At 34.2% G+C, this 17,956-nt stretch overlaps 1 protein-coding gene across 1 annotated transcript in view; it reads right to left on the bottom strand.

The window, feature by feature from the left end:
- The window catches only part of LOC106867248 (coiled-coil domain-containing protein 39), a 159,011-nt gene that overhangs the window by 135,371 nt on the left and 5,684 nt on the right, over positions 1 to 17,956 (bottom strand). Inside the window, exon 2 of the mRNA XM_052974701.1 lies at positions 2,463 to 2,700. Within this exon, the coding sequence (XP_052830661.1) occupies positions 2,463 to 2,700 (238 nt within the window). The remainder of the gene's footprint in view (positions 1 to 2,462; positions 2,701 to 17,956) is intronic.

Raw genomic sequence — 17,956 nt, 5'->3', positions numbered from 1 at the left:
ATATATATATATATATATATATATATATATATATATATATACACACACACACACACACACACACACATATATGTATGTGTATTCTATTGTCAAAACGTTTCCTTACAGTAATAAATCTCTTTGTTGCTAGAATTCCACCTTCTTAGTATCAACAGTCTCACTAGAGTCTTTACTCATGGCACATGCCTGATGTTTTGGTAAATATGAATATGATTAATAACTGGTTTTGAACGACAGTAATTCAAAGAGGTTTTTCAAAAAGGCCTTTGTGAGTGTACGCATATGTGGGCACGTGTATGTGTACATGTGTGTACGTGTGTGTGTGTGTGTTTCTTCCAACAACATGTAAATTGGTGTGGATCATCTCCATCACAACTGATCCAGCCATGTGGGAAAATGTTACTTTACTTGGAAACAAATGGAATTTGGCAATGGGAGCAGCTTTCAGCTCTAGAAAAATCTGCCTCAAACATTTCTTTCTGACCCATTCAAAACGTAGAAAAATAACAATAAAACAATGGAGATGAATCTTTTGTATGCTCCTTGCACAATATACTCTTCCCTATTGAGGTCCTCCATCAATGACAGAAATTCAATCTCTCTCTCCCTCGTTTTTCAACACATAGTGTATAGATATTATTGAGGAATGTGTTTGTAATTATCATTAGTCTAGGGTGGCTGTCCGTTTCAGATTGAACTTCAAGTTAATGAAAGATAATGTTTACATGCACATAACATGTTATGTCAAATGCCGTGTAGCAAATGTAATTAATCGAAATTACAATAATTTGTTGAAAGCAATTGCAAGAGAGCTATTTCCTGCCTTACTGTGTGTGGTCTTATGACTGACGAAGGTGGATGGCACTGGTAGAGTGGTAAAGCCCATTTCATGATTGCTTCACAGCATGAAGAATCTTGAGCAAAGCGATCATTATACATTGAGCTAATAGCTGCATGTATATGTATTTACTAAAAATAACAGATATTTAAATTGTATATATACACTTATTTACTCAAAAATACTCATGGGTATACACGCACATCAATACATACACATATATACATATTTAAACACACACACACACACACACATATATACACATACCATCAGAAGTGTGTCTATCTGTATTAAGCATTGATGGCTTAAACCTGCTTTACTCTATGTTTCCCTTATACAAAATATGTCTGGTTTTTTCAGATACTATCATCAAAATTTGAAAGAGTTCTGATGAACATTGATCAAGTTAGCCAAGCGTTCTAATGAACATTGATCAAGTTAGCCAAGCGTTCTAATGAACATTGATTACCTTTAACTGATGTATAAAGTTCTTTCCCATTTGTCAATTTAAGTCACATGATGTCGAATTGGTTTTTGTCTACGAGTAACAACCTGAAGGCATTCTAACAGCTATTGCATGAGGATGGGGGTATCTAATACAATAAACCACATAATTGTCTTTACTTTCAACAGACTCAGAACCAATTACTTCAACGGAATATTCAGTCACCATTTCTAATTCTTTGTTTCAGAGAAACTGAAATTTCCCCTAGTCTCTGTTATTTTATTCACAGATTTCAGAGCCTGGGAAATTATCTGTTCAGCATTAGCTTGACCAGTTTCCATGTTATAGTCTTGACTTCAATAATGCCATTTGGGTCTTTCTGAAAATCTCCACATATTAAAGCATTAATATGCGCAAACAGCCATTAATCAAACCTTTTGATTCAAATTACTAACACCCATGAAACTACAAACCCTGCACACAATAGTAATGATTAAGGAAAATAATTATGTTTAATTACTTATGAATGCACAAAGGAATAGCTGCATCTGTAAATTTATCTAAATGTATTACATAAGTGTATGAAGAATGTATCCTGAGCTAAGGTGTTCATGCAGGATTTTGTTTATAAATGATATACGTTTAAATATACATGTATGTGTGCATGTGTGTAAGTGTGTGTGTGCATATGTGTGTATGTGTATGAATATCATGTATATATGTGCTTGTATATGTGTGTATAGATACATGTCCACATATACAAGCACACACACACACACACACACACTCATATATATATATATATATAAAGAGAGAGAGAGAGAGAAAGATGGATGTGTCTGTGTGGGTGGAGGGAGGACAGCCAGTGCAAAAACACTCTTAAACACAAAGGATTGTATTTTGAAGAAATTGATGGAGATCCTGGCTGTTCAATGTATTGAGGTTCATAATTTTCTCTTTGACCTAACAGATGTTTCTGCAACAAGTATCTGCTTGGGTTGACATTGTCTCTCCAGTAAAAGACTCATGTTAACAATATTCAAATGCATTTCACTATTAAAAGCCATTTGATCCCATCTCGCTGACTTTAAAATAATTCTATGTGGAAACATGCAAGAACACTTTGTCAAAATACAGAAGTCAAAATAAATATGAAAATATTCAAAATATATGTCTTACATTTGCTTTCATTTCAAGAACTTTCAAGTCATCTTGATTAGCTTTTAATTCTTGTTCCTTTCGATATTTCAATGACCGTAATTCTCGGAGGTCTGCTTCAAGCCTCTCTTTGTCTTTCTCTTCTTTTACAAGTAATATCTCAAGTTGGTCGGCAGCCTCTTTTGCTGACATTGATGATTTCGTAACAATGTTCAGCTTTTCTTTCATCTCATCATATTTCTCATTGAGCAACTCGTTTCTGAAATGGGAATTAATAAATAAACACATAAGCAAAAGAATTTCATAATAAAGAAGCAAATGAAATGGTAAATAAGTTAAAGAAAAGCAAAGAACTTGAACAGAAAGTAAGTTTTAATTAGATATATACTGAGCAGATGTGATTATTAATAGATTATAAGAGCTTGTCTGTAATATGTTTTAGGCAAAAATGTCAATCTCAACACTAACTTAATTGACTAATCAACACTAAATTTATTACAGTGTTAAATAATATATTTTAAAAACAAAATGAATTTTATAATTAGTGTTTCATGAAGTGAGAAGAAATGTTGTTTGCAACAAGGTTCTTTCTCAGAGAAGGAACCAATTTACCATTTAGTTTTTACACCCATTTCTCTAGTTTTAACTTTGTATAACAGCTGTAAACGAGTGTCACAATCATATGAGTGGCATCATTACATTTCAGTCTTGCATAAAATACACATCTGGTTGTTGGGAAATAGTACCTTTCGAGCGAGATCGTTGCCAGTACCCCTGGACTGGCACTTGTGTGGGTGGCACATAAAATGCACCATTTTGAGTGTGACCGTTGCCAGTACCGCCTGACTGGCCTTCGTGCGGGTGACACGTAAAAGCACCCACTACACTCTCTGAGTGGTTGGCGTTAGGAAGGGCATCCAGCTGTAGAAACTCTGCCAAATCAGATTGGAGGGTGGTGTAGCCATCTGGTTTCACCAGTCCTCAGTCAAATCGTCCAACCCATGCTAGCATGGAAAGCGGACGTTAAACGATGATGATGATGATGATGATGAAACAAGTGGTGTTTGGTGACTAAAAGAGCTCTTAATGGTAGAAAATCTGTCACAGCAATTTCCCTCTAACTCATGCAAGTATGGAAAAATGGACATTAAGACAATGATGATGATGTTAGTAAAGTTGATGAGCTCAAATACTATTTGTCTCATTCAGCGTCAAATCTTCTGGGAGGTCCTTCTTTTCTCCATGGCATATGAACTTATCAGAACTTAAGGAACTTATAAACATACAGATGATTAAAAATAATACTTACACCCCACTTCAGACATTAATAAAAAGTTATTCAACCTCATATAATTACTCCAATATTTATATAATTATATTACATTATTCAGAATATGAAGAAGAAGAAAAATTTATGGTTTTCTACAAACTAAAAGCTTCTTTTGACTTTTTGAGAAGCACCATTTTGTGTGTATATTCCTTTGGGAAAATGGTGAGAAGATGGCAGCAATGCTTCGAATATCTGACCTGATGAATCACTGTATTTTAGTTTGCCTGTTATTGTTGTAGTTATTTTTGTTGCTTTTGTTATTATTTTTGGCTATATTTGTTCTTCCCAGTTGCTACACAAAACAAACCAGTCTCAATACAGCAGACCAAGGATCAAAGATGTTCCGGTCACAACAACCCTTTTCTTGTACATGTATGACTTCTCTGTCGAATATATTTTCTGGCTGTTATTTAGCCCCGAGTCAGCCCAGCTCAGCTAGAATGATCATCAACGACTTTCCATCCATGTCTTTCCCATCCTATTTTCTAGACATATATTACTTAATGCATATTTTTCGTTATTGTAGACCATTATTGGAAGATTTAAATACTATCTTAATTGATAGATATGATTAAAAACAAACTCTCATGTCAATATGATGTCTTATTTTAGATAGAAAGATGGACTTGGTTGTAAAATATTCTTTGGCCGCTTTTTGTCAGGTCATCATAAGCCTGTGTACAAGAAGCTGTGTTGTCACCTTGTCATCACAATATTTATTAATATTCCTGAAATGCAACAAACTAGCTGAACCGTTAGAATGCCGGGCAAAAGGCTTAGTGGCATTTCGTCTGTCTTTACGTTCTGAGTTCAAATTCCACTGAGGTGGACTTAGCCGGTCATTCTTTCAAGGCCAATAAAATAAGAACCAGTTGAATTCTGGTGTCAATGAAATTGATTTACACTCTCCCCGAAATTGCTGGCCTTGTGCCAAACTTTGAAACCAATATTTATTAATGTTCCTTTCTGTATTGATTTCAAATTAGTCTGATGGTTATTTTGAAAGATATTTGAATCTCAATCATTGACTGAATTTCATTTAATTGATGAGACAAATGACAAGTACTACTAATTCTTGTTACACTCGCCATTCTGCCTAGAAAATTCAGATTATATCTATGCAATCAGGGGCTGTGCATTAGCAGAATTGCTCAGTGAGTATTTCAATACAAGGTTTGATATTTTGTGTTGAAATTTCCGTGAGGTCTGCTTTGGGGCTTGGTTTTTCTGGTGTCAACAGAACAATGCACTAATCATAAATAGGGGATGTCATAATGAACTGTGATGTCCCTAACCACTAAATTTATGACATTGTGACAACTTAAGAAATAAGCATTATTAAGGTAATTGAATCAAGTAAATTAATTGTCAACTTAGAATTAAACTACAAGATTTGACATGACATTCATCCACACTAACGGTGACCTCACTAGTGCTGCAGGAATGAAGTAAAGCATCCAAATACATGAAGGAAAATGGTTGACATAACAGAGTGCATCCTGGTGTAGAAGTAATATCAACGTAGATACTTGATCACAATGAGGTCCTTGGACCCAGTGGTGGATCATTTCAAAGCCTCGAACCCGTTCCAACATTGAACAGGGATATTTAAATGATGTTGAGAATATTAGGCATTATACACACCAATTTGAGATTTTAAAAATCTGCAACATTCTGATGGCCATAACTAAACAATAAACCTAATGCTTGTCAGTCGATTGCAATGCTAAATATAAGGCAGAGCTCCCACCATTCTACAAACTATAAATTATTATTCCTGTTATTTTAACTGCAACATGTAATCTTCACAATATAATTGATCAGTCAGCTAGCATCAGAAGGACAGGCTATTGTATGAAGTACAAAACAAGAAAGATGTCCTACATTGATTGGATGTCTGAAATGGGGAAATAACACCGTGAATCAAAATTATGAATTAATTGCTAAGATTTTCGAGCAAAAGCTATTAGATATTATAAGCTCTGGTTCAATGCAGAAAAGAGCAAGAGGTCATGCACCATTTATTCGTGGCTCATTGGGTAAATATCGGAAAGATTTCAGCTCATTACCATAAGTTAAGAAATTATTAGTTAAAGAAAACTCACACTGTCGGTTGTTCCTCAACTCTGGTGACCCATGACCAAGCCAGGGCAAAATGTGTTCACTGTTGATAAGAGTAAAGAGTTTGTGTGTGTGTACGTGTGTGTGTACGTGTGCGTGTGTGTGTGTGTGTGTGTCTTTTAAAGTCAACTGCAACAGTTTTCCAGACTGATTGGCATATTATTCCTTGCAGAAGATTGGTCTGTAACCCAGACAACTGAAGAAAACTACCAAGAAGATGGGCATGGCTGCTGAAACTAGTTCAAGGTTGCTATGGTTGATTAGGGGCTGCAAATGAAACCCTTCCACAAGTGAAGACTAATTCAGTCCTTGCTAAACCAGACAGGTGAAATATACAGCCTGAAGGATTTAAAAGCCTTTGATCCTGTGACACCAGCTGATGATACAGAAAGGTTTCCAAAATTGTGAAAGATTCAGAAGAGCTTACAATGCACCTGAGTAGTCACTGCCGTTTCAGTAGAAGGGAAAGTCTCTCTGATGCTTATTTCTCATATTTTACACACACACGCTCGCGCCTGTGATATCAATTGTGTTCAAATTTTTCTTCATTCATGTTATAACAATCCAGAAGTTATAACAGACATTACATACATAGAATAACCTCTGCAATTCTCCCTGAATTGCAGTTGAATGGAGCTGTGATTGTTTTGCAAATGTGACTTAAACCATTATATTCAGTCTTGTATTATTTTGGAAAACTATTATACTCAATGAAGTGTCTAAGTCTTCTGTTGTTTCTGTATGATCCTACCATTGACATTACATATGCCATAATGGCATCATTACCGATTAAATTTCACCTGTTGGTTTATATTTTGTATTCATCATCATCATCGTCTTCATCATCATCATCGTCGTATTCATCATCCTTCAACGATTGATTTCCATGTTGGCATATCTGCTTGTTTTATGATGCTTTATTAACTTATCAAACTTCATTGTCATGCACTTAAAAATGTCGTTGATGCTTAATTTCCACTGCATCTGCAATGGCTCTCCATCAAGTCATGCCATGAGATAAATAGCATTTTGGTAATAAGAACATAAAACATGCATGTTGAGGTTGCAATAAAACATTGCTTGAATGGCTGAATCAGTGAATAACCGAATATGAGAATAACTGAATCAGTGAATGAATGAAACATGGCTTTTAATGAATGGTGGAGCATCTGTTCTGCAGCCAATAACAAACTTGATATTATTTAAAACTGTTTTCATCAATGAATGTATGTAAAAAGTCGTTTTTTCTTTTAAATTTCTTTTACAGTATATTAATTTCCACTAGAATGTCTGTCATCTCTAAATTTATCTATCTATCTATCTGTCTGTAGCAATCTCTCTTTCTCTGTATTTATTTATTCACACACACACACACACACACTCATACAAACATGTGTGTAAATATATAAATATACATACATACACAAATAATGAGCAGGCAACATATTAAAATCCCACACCACTAAACATACACATATATGTAGCCAAACATCTTCATTGTGTGTGTGTATATATATATATATATATATATATATATATAAATCTTTCCTTTACTACTACAATGTGATATTTGATGGAAGAGAGACACAAGCAAGAGATGTGTATTTAGTGATGTAAGAGACATAGTTATGCCAAGTGGAATGATGTAAAGATTGAAAAGAATTGGTACGGGAGATTGCGGGATGAGAAAGGCGGAAAGGAAACAATGAAGGGAAGACAGAGAGAGAAAGGGAAGGAAATGGCAGTAAAGTGGGTGAGGTCGATAGTAAATTAGAAAAGAAACAATGGTGAAAAGGAAGAGAATCTCACTCGCACTTCTATGGACAATAAGCCTCAACTGTTTCCAAGTAAGATTCTTTCCCTCATGACCAGACAAGTTTCAATTGAAGAATGGAATTGGATGCAAACCATTTGCACAACGGCTACACCTGTTTACCACAAATGCATGAGGCCAAGACAAGGACACAAACTCACACACACATATATATATTTTTTTTTAAATCAACATCTTTCTCTTTCAGTCAATTAAATCTACTCTCAAGTCTCTGATAAGCCCTGCTATGTGCCCTTCAGTAGGATTGAACCTAAAATGATGAGGTTGGGAAACAAAAATCTTAGATGCCTGTATCTAATCAAAATAGATTTAGCATAGATAATATAATTTCTTGTAACCACGTCATCTTACCATTCTTGACATCAATTGACATAAAAGAACGTCAAATGCTAGAATGGAATATATTGCAGTTATGAAATGTATTCTATTTGGTTTCAATTCTATCTTTTATTCATGTGTTAAGTATGTTATGCCTCATTTCTATTAATAAAAAGATTTGACATACACATGAAATAGGAACAACACCAGCAACAGCAACAATAATTATTTCAAAATGAGTGGAAGTGTTAGTAGGTTAAAGCAGTCAGATGCATTCTGGGTAATGTCAAATATGAAATGATTCCTGCTGCACCACACAATTTCAATATTTCAAAGTTACTTCATTAATTTTCAATTTTAAACCCATAACAATTCCCAGTAAAAATACGTGATTGAAATGTAAATGTATTTAAATATATTTATGCATTTAAATTTAGAGCATTTCAGAGCAAAATAGTTTAGAGCAAGGAAAAGAAAGAAGAAACAAAACATTTTTTTTTTTTTTTTTAAAATACTGTTTCTGATCTTTCTACTTAATTCATATGGATTATTGTATTTCAGCATGTACGTGTATGTACAGTTCTTTGCATGAATGTACACACACACATCACACAAACACACACACACACACACACACACACGCACACACACACACACATCACACATATGGAGAAATTTAAAATATTTATAATGTAAGAATATATACCTACAAAGACACAGATACGCACATACATGTAATGTACATACGTATACACATGCGCACACATACACACATATTTGCATATATACATTTGTTTGTGTGTGTGTGTGTATCTTAAGTGACACTTGATGACTTTACTGGCCCCAGTGTCACTTAAAAAGCATCCAGTACACTCTCTAGAATGGTTGGCATTAGGAAGAGCATCTAGCAGTAGGAACCATGCCAAACCAAACATTGGAACATGCTGCAGTCCTCTGGCTTGCCAGCTGTTATCAAACTGTCAAATCCAGAAAAATGGTGGTTAGATGATGATGATGATGATGCATGCACTAACACGCGTGTGTGTGTTATAATTGAGGCTTCAATCTTTTGAAAGAAGCAAATTTTGAAACAGTAGTATTGGATGAATAGGAGTTAGCTGTACAAACACAAATAAAACGTATAAAAATGGAGTGAATTGATTATAATGGGTGGTGTAGAATAATCAAATATGAAGGATTAAAATGCAATGGAACAGAAGTACATTGCAAATCATCATCATCATCATCATTTAGCATCTGTTGTCCATGCTGGCATGGGTTGGACGGTCTAACTAGCGCTGGAAAGCTGGAAGGCTGCACCAGACTCCAGTTCTGATTTGACATGGATTCTATGGCTGGATGCCCTTCCTAATGCCAACCACTCCAAGAGCGTATTGGGTGCTTTTAGGTGCCACCAACACAGGTGCCATTTGCATGACACCAGTATCTGCCATGACTGCAATTTTACTCGGCTTGGTGGATCTTCTTCTCAAGCATGGCATAATGCCAAAATTCCTGGGCATTGCCTCTGTGAGGCTCAACACTTGAAAGGAGCTTTTTACATGCCACCGGCATCAGCCACTTTTCCTCTATGAGACCCAACACTCAAAAAGTGCTCTTCATGTGCCGCCAGCAGGAGCGTCCGCAAAAGGAGTTAAAAAATATTTGTCTTGTAAGAGATATTTGTTCATAAAATATTGGCTAAAAATGGTTTTAGAACATTTTGAAGGAAGGTAAGAAATTGAAAACAACTTTTAAAAATGATTGATATTGTATATTTTAAAATAATGTAACTTCTATTCCTGTGAGAGCAACACAATAATAACCAGTATGTGTAACGAGTAAAAAAATGTACTAAATATTGATATTCTATATTTCAAAATATTTAATTTAGATAAAAATAAATTGACTGTACAACAAACAATATTGCTGAGAATTTATTTCATGATTAAACATAAATTCATTGAATTATTTAAAAAGGAAAATATGAATGGCAAGGAAGATAAATATTTGGGAAAACCTAATTGTAGTTTCTTCTACAGAAACAACAGTAAAACAAAAAGAAAAAGCAATACCTGGAATTGTCAAAGAATTTAAAGTACACTAGCATCATTGCCATCATCATCATGATCTGCGTTATCATCATCTAACATCAGTCTTTCCTGAATGGTTCTACAGAATTCAATGAACTGGAGGGTTACACAGAATTCCAGTGTCTGCTTTGGCATAGTTTCTACAGCTGGATGCTGATGCCAGCCACTGTACAGAGTGTACTGGATGATAAATAACTACATGTATAATAATTAGCCTCCTCCCCTCCCCCTCCTCCTCCTCATAATCATCATCATCACCACCACCACCACCACCACCACCGTCACCACCACCATCATTATCAACAACAACAACAACAACAGCAACAAACATCTGTCTTTTCATGCTGGTATGGGTTGGACAATTTGACAAGATCTACTGAACTGGAGGATTGCACTAAATTCCAATGTCTGTTCTGGCATGGTTTCTAAGTCTGGATGCCATTACTAATGCCAACCACTTTACAGGGGGTGGACTGGGTGCTATTTTCATGCCAGTGGCACTAATGCCATGAAATGAAAGGATCTTTGTAAAACAGCTGGCTTTAGGGAAGGCATTTGGCTGTGGAGTATGGCTAAAAAAGCAGAGAAACATTTGTAACACAAATCAAGTTGTAAGGGATTTAAAGATCTGTCTGAAATAACAATTTTTAGGTAAATCTTTCAATCATTGTTGAAGAAAAAAAATAAACAACTTTGTTAGAAATCAAGGTAGTAAAACCCTTTGTGATGAGTTATGTAAGATGGTTAAAGTTAGAAAAATAACCATAATTTGTAGGGAAAGTTTTCCAGAATTGGTAAATGAGATTATGTATGTATTTCATATTGGCAACTTTTGAAAATATGAGAAAAAAAACAAAAAAGGAATTTAAATTGATAAAGTGCATCCTCTGATATGTGCTTAATGATAATTCAGGATTTTGATGGTGAAAAAAACCAAAGGTGTTCTTAAACAAAAAATCGTTAATGTTTATGGAATGATGAAAATTTTAGTCTCAGTTTTCACAGAACTACTTTTGTGTGAATAAACTATTCCATAATAATGAAATGTTGCATGGGAAAACTTTTGTCTTGTGTAATGTGTGAACGTTAAAAGGGAAAAAATTATAGGGTATTGGATACAGATCATAAGCAAAATATTTGTGAAAATAGAAAAATTTCATGTTGTTCAATTAGATTAAATGAAATAATAAAAATCGAATCTTTGTAAAAGATATACAAAGAATCAGGAAATGGTAATGCAACAGTTTTATCTTCTGATTGGAGAAATCCATGGATGGAGTGGGTAGAATATATAAGAAAAAATGTAAATACAGCAACATTTTATAGACAAATATATATATCAATATAAGATTACAGATATAAACAAATATGCACATATAATATACATTCATGCACACATACACATATTTATATCTACATACACAAAAGCATAAACACTCACATGCATGTATATATATATCTATGCATATATTTGTGTGTGTATATATATATATATATATATATATATATATATATATATATATATATATATATATATATATATATATATATATGCGTCATCATCATCATCATCTAACGTCTGCTTTCCATGCTAGCATGGGTTGGATGATTTGACTGAGGACTGGTGAACCAGATGGCTACACCAGGCTCCAATCTGATCTGGCAGAGTTTCTACAGCTGGATGCCCTTCCTAACGTCAACCACTCTGAGAGTGTAGTGGGTGCTTTTACATACCACTAGCATGAGGGCCAGTCAGGCGGTTCTGGCAATGACCATGCTCAAAAGGTATTTTTTACGTGCCACCACATGGTTGTAATGCAAGTTTCTTAAGCACACAGCCATGCCTGCACCCATAAACAACCATTTCTAAACCATTTTTTTGTTTGTGTTTGATTATTCTACTTCAGGCTTTGAGACCTAAATCTCTGGATTCTCTCCACTCTTTTCATTTATTTCTACAACCTATTTTCATTTACCTAAACTAGTTAGAAATGTCTGCTCCTGCAAAATTACAAAGTCACAATCATATTTTTCAAGTAATTGCTTAACAATAAATTCTTTCTACTATTTTTTCTTACTCTGTCGAGTTACTCTTTACATAAACTTAAATATTTTATTGCAATAAAAGAACAAAAACTTTACAAAGGCTCTATCTATTGAATTATTTATGTCCTTCAAATACATTTCTAAAACAAATTTTAGGTAATTTTTTTCATACAACTCATAGACATTGGTCCCTATATAGATTTAATATATACAAACGTGTGAGTGTGTGTGTACATATATATATACACACATATACATACATATATGTATACATACTCATACTTACATACAAGCATGCACACTCATAGGTGGCCACAGTCTGCTAGCGAGACTAAATTGAAATAATAAAAATAATAGAAATAGCTGCCAAATCACCCTCATATTATAACTTACTGATTCATATGTATATATATATGTAGAGATATATTTGAGAGCAAATAGGGACTCAAAAGACCCAGGCAAATACGTCGTTAAGCACCAAAGAACACAAACCTTGTTAATTCACTTGTCTTATCATAGCAATCTATGTACATTGCTATTTATATCTTATGGCAGATATAATTCGTAAATTCAAGATCAAACACTAATTAAATTCCGTGTATTATTAATCACAGAGTATATATTAGTAAAATAATGAATAAAGATGCAGTATCAAAGATTTATTTAGCTTACACACGTTTCCAATAGCCTGGCAAAACTCAAGTGGTTCAAATTTCAATATGCATAATCAATTGCTCCATCATTTGATTGATTAAAATGCCATTCATCATCATCATCATCGTTTAACGTCCATTTTCCATGCTGGCATGGGTTGGACGTTTCAACTGGGGTCTGGGAAGCCAGGAGGCTGCACCAGGCTCCAGTCTATTCTGGCAGTGTTTCTACAGCTGGATTCCCTTACTAACACCAACCACTCCGAGAGTGTTATGTGTGCTTTTTACGTGTCACCGGCACAGGGGCCAGAGGGGGCTGGCAACCACCACGATTGGTTGGTGCTTTTTACATTGTATTATTTGGCTGTTGTTTTATTTCTTTGTCTTTTTGTTTGTTAGAACATCCATGGTTGATTCGTGTATGTTTCATTTTAGTCCAAAGTTTTCCTTATCAAGTGATTCCTTTTTGGAGGTATTCTAATCGTCCATGCAATGATTCTACAACTGACATTTTGCATACGTGCGGACATACACAATCTCTATATATGTATTTGCATTCATCTGGGTCTTTTCTGTGAGCAGACATAAAGTATACGTTTCCTGCCTATTCTGAATACATGGTTATTAAAACCAGAGTGGTCGTATTGCAAAGAATATTTCTATTCTCATGTAGAACTTGAGATTCAGTAATTTCTTCATGTTTTCTGGTGAATTCATTTTAATGAATATATCATATACATACTTGGTAAATATACAATGCCTTAAAAATTGCTTTTTGCTAGAAATAACTATAGTTTAATACCTCCTTCAACTGAGGAGGATACCACATGTTTGTGGTAAATGATTCCTACAAAAATAAAGTATTGATCCTTTTGTTACCATCTTTCTGTGTCAATGAAGTATGATTCTTTCAATTATTTTCAAAAAGGAATTGTCATTCTTATGTTGGTGACACAGTATGAGCTTATGCACAGTAACAGCACATCACTGCATCCTCCACTTGTTGGTGATTCCCTACTGTTCCTGGCAAATGAAACCTTTGCCCCACTCAAGTGACAACCCTCCTTGGGTTGGTTTGGGTAGTCATTGCTGGTAAGGGTTTTATGGGGTCTGAAGGCAGATCCTACTTCAACCTCTTTTAGTTGCCTTTTTTGCAAGACACAAAGGAAACGGATCCATTCTTTGACAAGCTGGTCACCACAGAGGTAGATTATGTTGAAGAATGGAACATAAACTTCCATGAAATATTGATGGATTGTTTTTAGGTCACTTTAAAACAGTGAATTTGAATCATTAGGCCTAGGGTGGTCACAAGTTGGTTGGTGACAAAAGGGTTAATGCTTCATGCAATAATCATAACACCACTTGATGCCAAAATATTCACAGAAAACCAGAACTGATGATCTGCTATTGATCTATTAATTAGTCTATTTGTTTCTTAGATGGTATACGTCTACCAATATTACAAAAGAAATGGAGTTTTAGAATTGTGACTTCCTGTTGTTTGAGTACCACTGAAGTCTTTTAGAAATGAAAAATATAAAAAAACAAATAAACAGTAACAAAACAAACAAGCAATCTTAAGGAATAGGTTTGCTGCTTATCGCATAAAATTTTCACATAAATATTTAGAGAAGGAATGATTCTGTGAAAATATTTTGGTGTGAGAAAACTGTCAACAGTTTTAAAAACATGTAAAATATGATTATAGCTGCAAGTCAAGAAATATAGGAATTAGAAAAATAAAGGAAGAGAAAAAAATGCAAGAATATGCATCCCTACCAAAAAGGGAAAAAAAAATCTCAAGAGTATATAACACCTGTAAGACATTATTCCCAAAAGATCTGATTATCCAATGGGGAAATCACCAAGAGAATTGAAGAATAGGGGAAAATATTGATATTCCAATGTGATGGTTAAGTATTTCACTTTGGTTAAGCATAGAGGGCTTCTCCATTGCTGAACAAACACAATGTATGTTCAATATGGCATCACACGGGAAAATTTCTTGACAAACAGCAATGATGATAATGATGATGATGGCAGTAATGATGATGCTGACAATGACGATCATGATGTTGGTGATGATGATGATGATGACACAGGAACATTATTGTAAAAGTTAAGTAGTAAACTCATCCATAATTGATCAGTGAATTTTCATTTTCAGTTCTTTCAGTACATTTTTGCATTAGTTTAATTCCAGTTATTGTGTTTAGTTGTTAATGCTTACTCCACACACACACACACACTCGCACACTAGCACACACATACACACTTTCTCACACACACACATACACACTCGCATGCACACACACACACACTAACACACACACATACATATTCAAAGATACCATTCTGCACCATATTCACACATTATTAAGAAATTTTGTCATAGATCTCTACAAGATGGCCCTGAGGAATATAAACAGCAACACCAACAACCGCAACAAATGCATATCAATGAGGATGCTTAAGATGCAACGAATCAAAGAAATTCACATCTTATTGCATTGTGACATTTTAAAGGAGAAACTCATTGTATAATATGATCAATATTTTAATATATATATGGGGAAATGAATATCAGTGGAAGATGTCGTGGTTGGAAGGTCTTCAATTCTTAATCATCTTGGTTATGGGACAGATCCATAGCAAGAACAACAACATGTGTCACAAATATCTCCTACTGATATATATAGGTTAAATGCTGATGTGGCACAGACCAACAACAACAACAACAACCATCAGAATATATTTATGATTTATATAAAAAACATTAAACTGTAATATGGGTCACATCCACAAGAAGAACAACAACTATATCTGTCACAAATATTCTATCTATAATGATAAATAAAACTTTCAAGAAAAAATCTTGAGAATATTTATTTACTTCTCCAAGTTACTGTCTTCACAACATAAGAGTGTGTGTATGTCTTAGCAGTGCCTGTTATATGTATGTGTTTGTGTATGTTCATGCTTGCGTGTGTGTATTTCTAGGCATCGCTGTATGAAGAAATTGTCAGTGGATAGAAAGAAGAAAATCTCCTCTTATCTTGGAATTATTTTTATCCTATTACTCTTTCAGATATTATTACTCTGTCGTGACATTTTATTCCTGCAATCCACAATAACTGGCAGTCACTGTAATTGATTTTGCCTCGAGGTCCATTGGCAATAAATGCGACATAACATTTTGACTCGGTCATTCTGCTGACATCACTATATAAAGATTCCAGTGAAAATTTCATAAAACTGTTCGGCTGACTTTGGTAAAGAGAAGAGCTAATATCATCCTTATAGTCATTAATTATTTTTGCAAAATCTATGGAGATCTGAGAAAATTAAAAGTGGTCATTTCTCAGAATCAACATTTGTAGAAATGTAGAGAAATCTGTGGCTCTATGTTTAGAAACTGTCAGCTGACCTGGAAGAAATAACAGCCAAATTGCACTCAAATTTCATACTACCATATTGAAAATATGGTAGTATGAAATCTAGATAGAAAGAGTGGCCATGGTCCTGAATTTCATTACCAACTGTTGCTGTTCTCCACATTCTTGGCTTAATATCTTCTGTTATTATAGTATTTCAAGGAGGTATTAAAAATACAAACATTGGTTATGTCTCAATTCAGTTCTATTACTAATCAATAATTAATTAATTAGTTAACCTGTCAAAGTCTTTCACCAATGTTTTCCTCTTAAGCACCTCTTTCTTTTCAACACGTTGTATATTTACTGTTCATCTTACCGATTTTGTGATCTTTTCTTCTATTCCATTTCGTTTTGCAGACTAGTCTTCTAGTCTGATGTTCTGTAGTCTACTTGTGCTTTGAACCTATGCCTTTCTTCATTTATAGCTATCTCCAATCTTCTCATGAGTCTCTCTTCATCTTAGAGCCATCTCATCTGAGTGCCATAAGCATTTCTTAGAATTATCTGAGCTGATGTCTTTGAGCATCAGGGAATGTGTCATTCTATTGAGTCTACAATTTGTCTTGATTTATAGAACCTCAAATTCTACCTTTGCAATACATCATCCTTCCTACTCCACCAAACTCCATTCCTTCTCCATTCCATGTCTGCAAACAAGTTTATATATTTTATCCTTTTTATTAATTTTTATTAATTTTCTTATCTTTTTTTTTGTCTTTTTAACATTTTTCCTATGATTTCTCCTTATAATCCATTAATCCTGAGTTTTGCTTCATCAGATCTCTTGCTGTCAAAAATGACAAAAATACTTTGTAATTTTTCACTTCCAAAATAAATGTTTTGATGTGCCATATTTTCTGGAAATTAACAAACAGTAAAGAACAATTCTTGCTTTTTGTGTGTATCTCACATGCCCTTTGCTCTAAATAAAATGGATTTATTCTTATAATTATCAGATGTATATGTGTATATATGTGTGTATGTATGTATATATGCATATCTCTCTCTCTCTCTCTCTCTATATATATATATATATATATATATGTGTGTGTGTGTGTGTGTGTGTGTGTGTGTGTGTGTGTGTGTAACACACATATTTATATACTCACACACAGAGGCACACACACACACATAAACACACAGACAAATACATATACACGCATATAACTGTGTGGGTGGGTGTGTGTGTGTATGACTGTACTGAGAAGAGCATTACTCGCATTTTACTCAGAACTTTGCTGATGTTGTGTTCAGTGGTCACATGACGAATGACACACTCAAAATCTCTGAGTAATCTTAGTTGTAACCTCAACACCAAAATAAATATACATTCTGATTCTTAGCTTGGAATATTTTCTTCTTTTCTCCATAAAATCAAATGCTATATATTAATAGAAAATAGAAAATAAGAAAATAAGAATGAAATAGAAAAAGTTAAAAGTTCATGATGAAATTCTACAAAGTAGAAACGAAGAACCATATTCCTGTATGAAAGTGGATTTACTATAATAAAATTCCAGTATAGAAAGTGAACGCTTCACAAATTCCATAACCAATGGAATATGTGGAGAAAGTTTAGAAACTGTTGTGAAATGGAATAATATGTGACATTTTATCTGACTAAGCAATTTCCTGGTTTTTACAAGTCTGACAGTGCCACATGAAAGAAAATCCATACAT

This window comes from Octopus bimaculoides, chromosome 19, assembly GCF_001194135.2.
Source record: "Octopus bimaculoides isolate UCB-OBI-ISO-001 chromosome 19, ASM119413v2, whole genome shotgun sequence".
In the NCBI taxonomy this organism is placed as follows: domain Eukaryota; kingdom Metazoa; phylum Mollusca; class Cephalopoda; order Octopoda; family Octopodidae; genus Octopus; species Octopus bimaculoides.
Note: the sequence above shows the minus strand (reverse complement) of the source record. Positions and strands in the feature narration are given on the sequence as shown.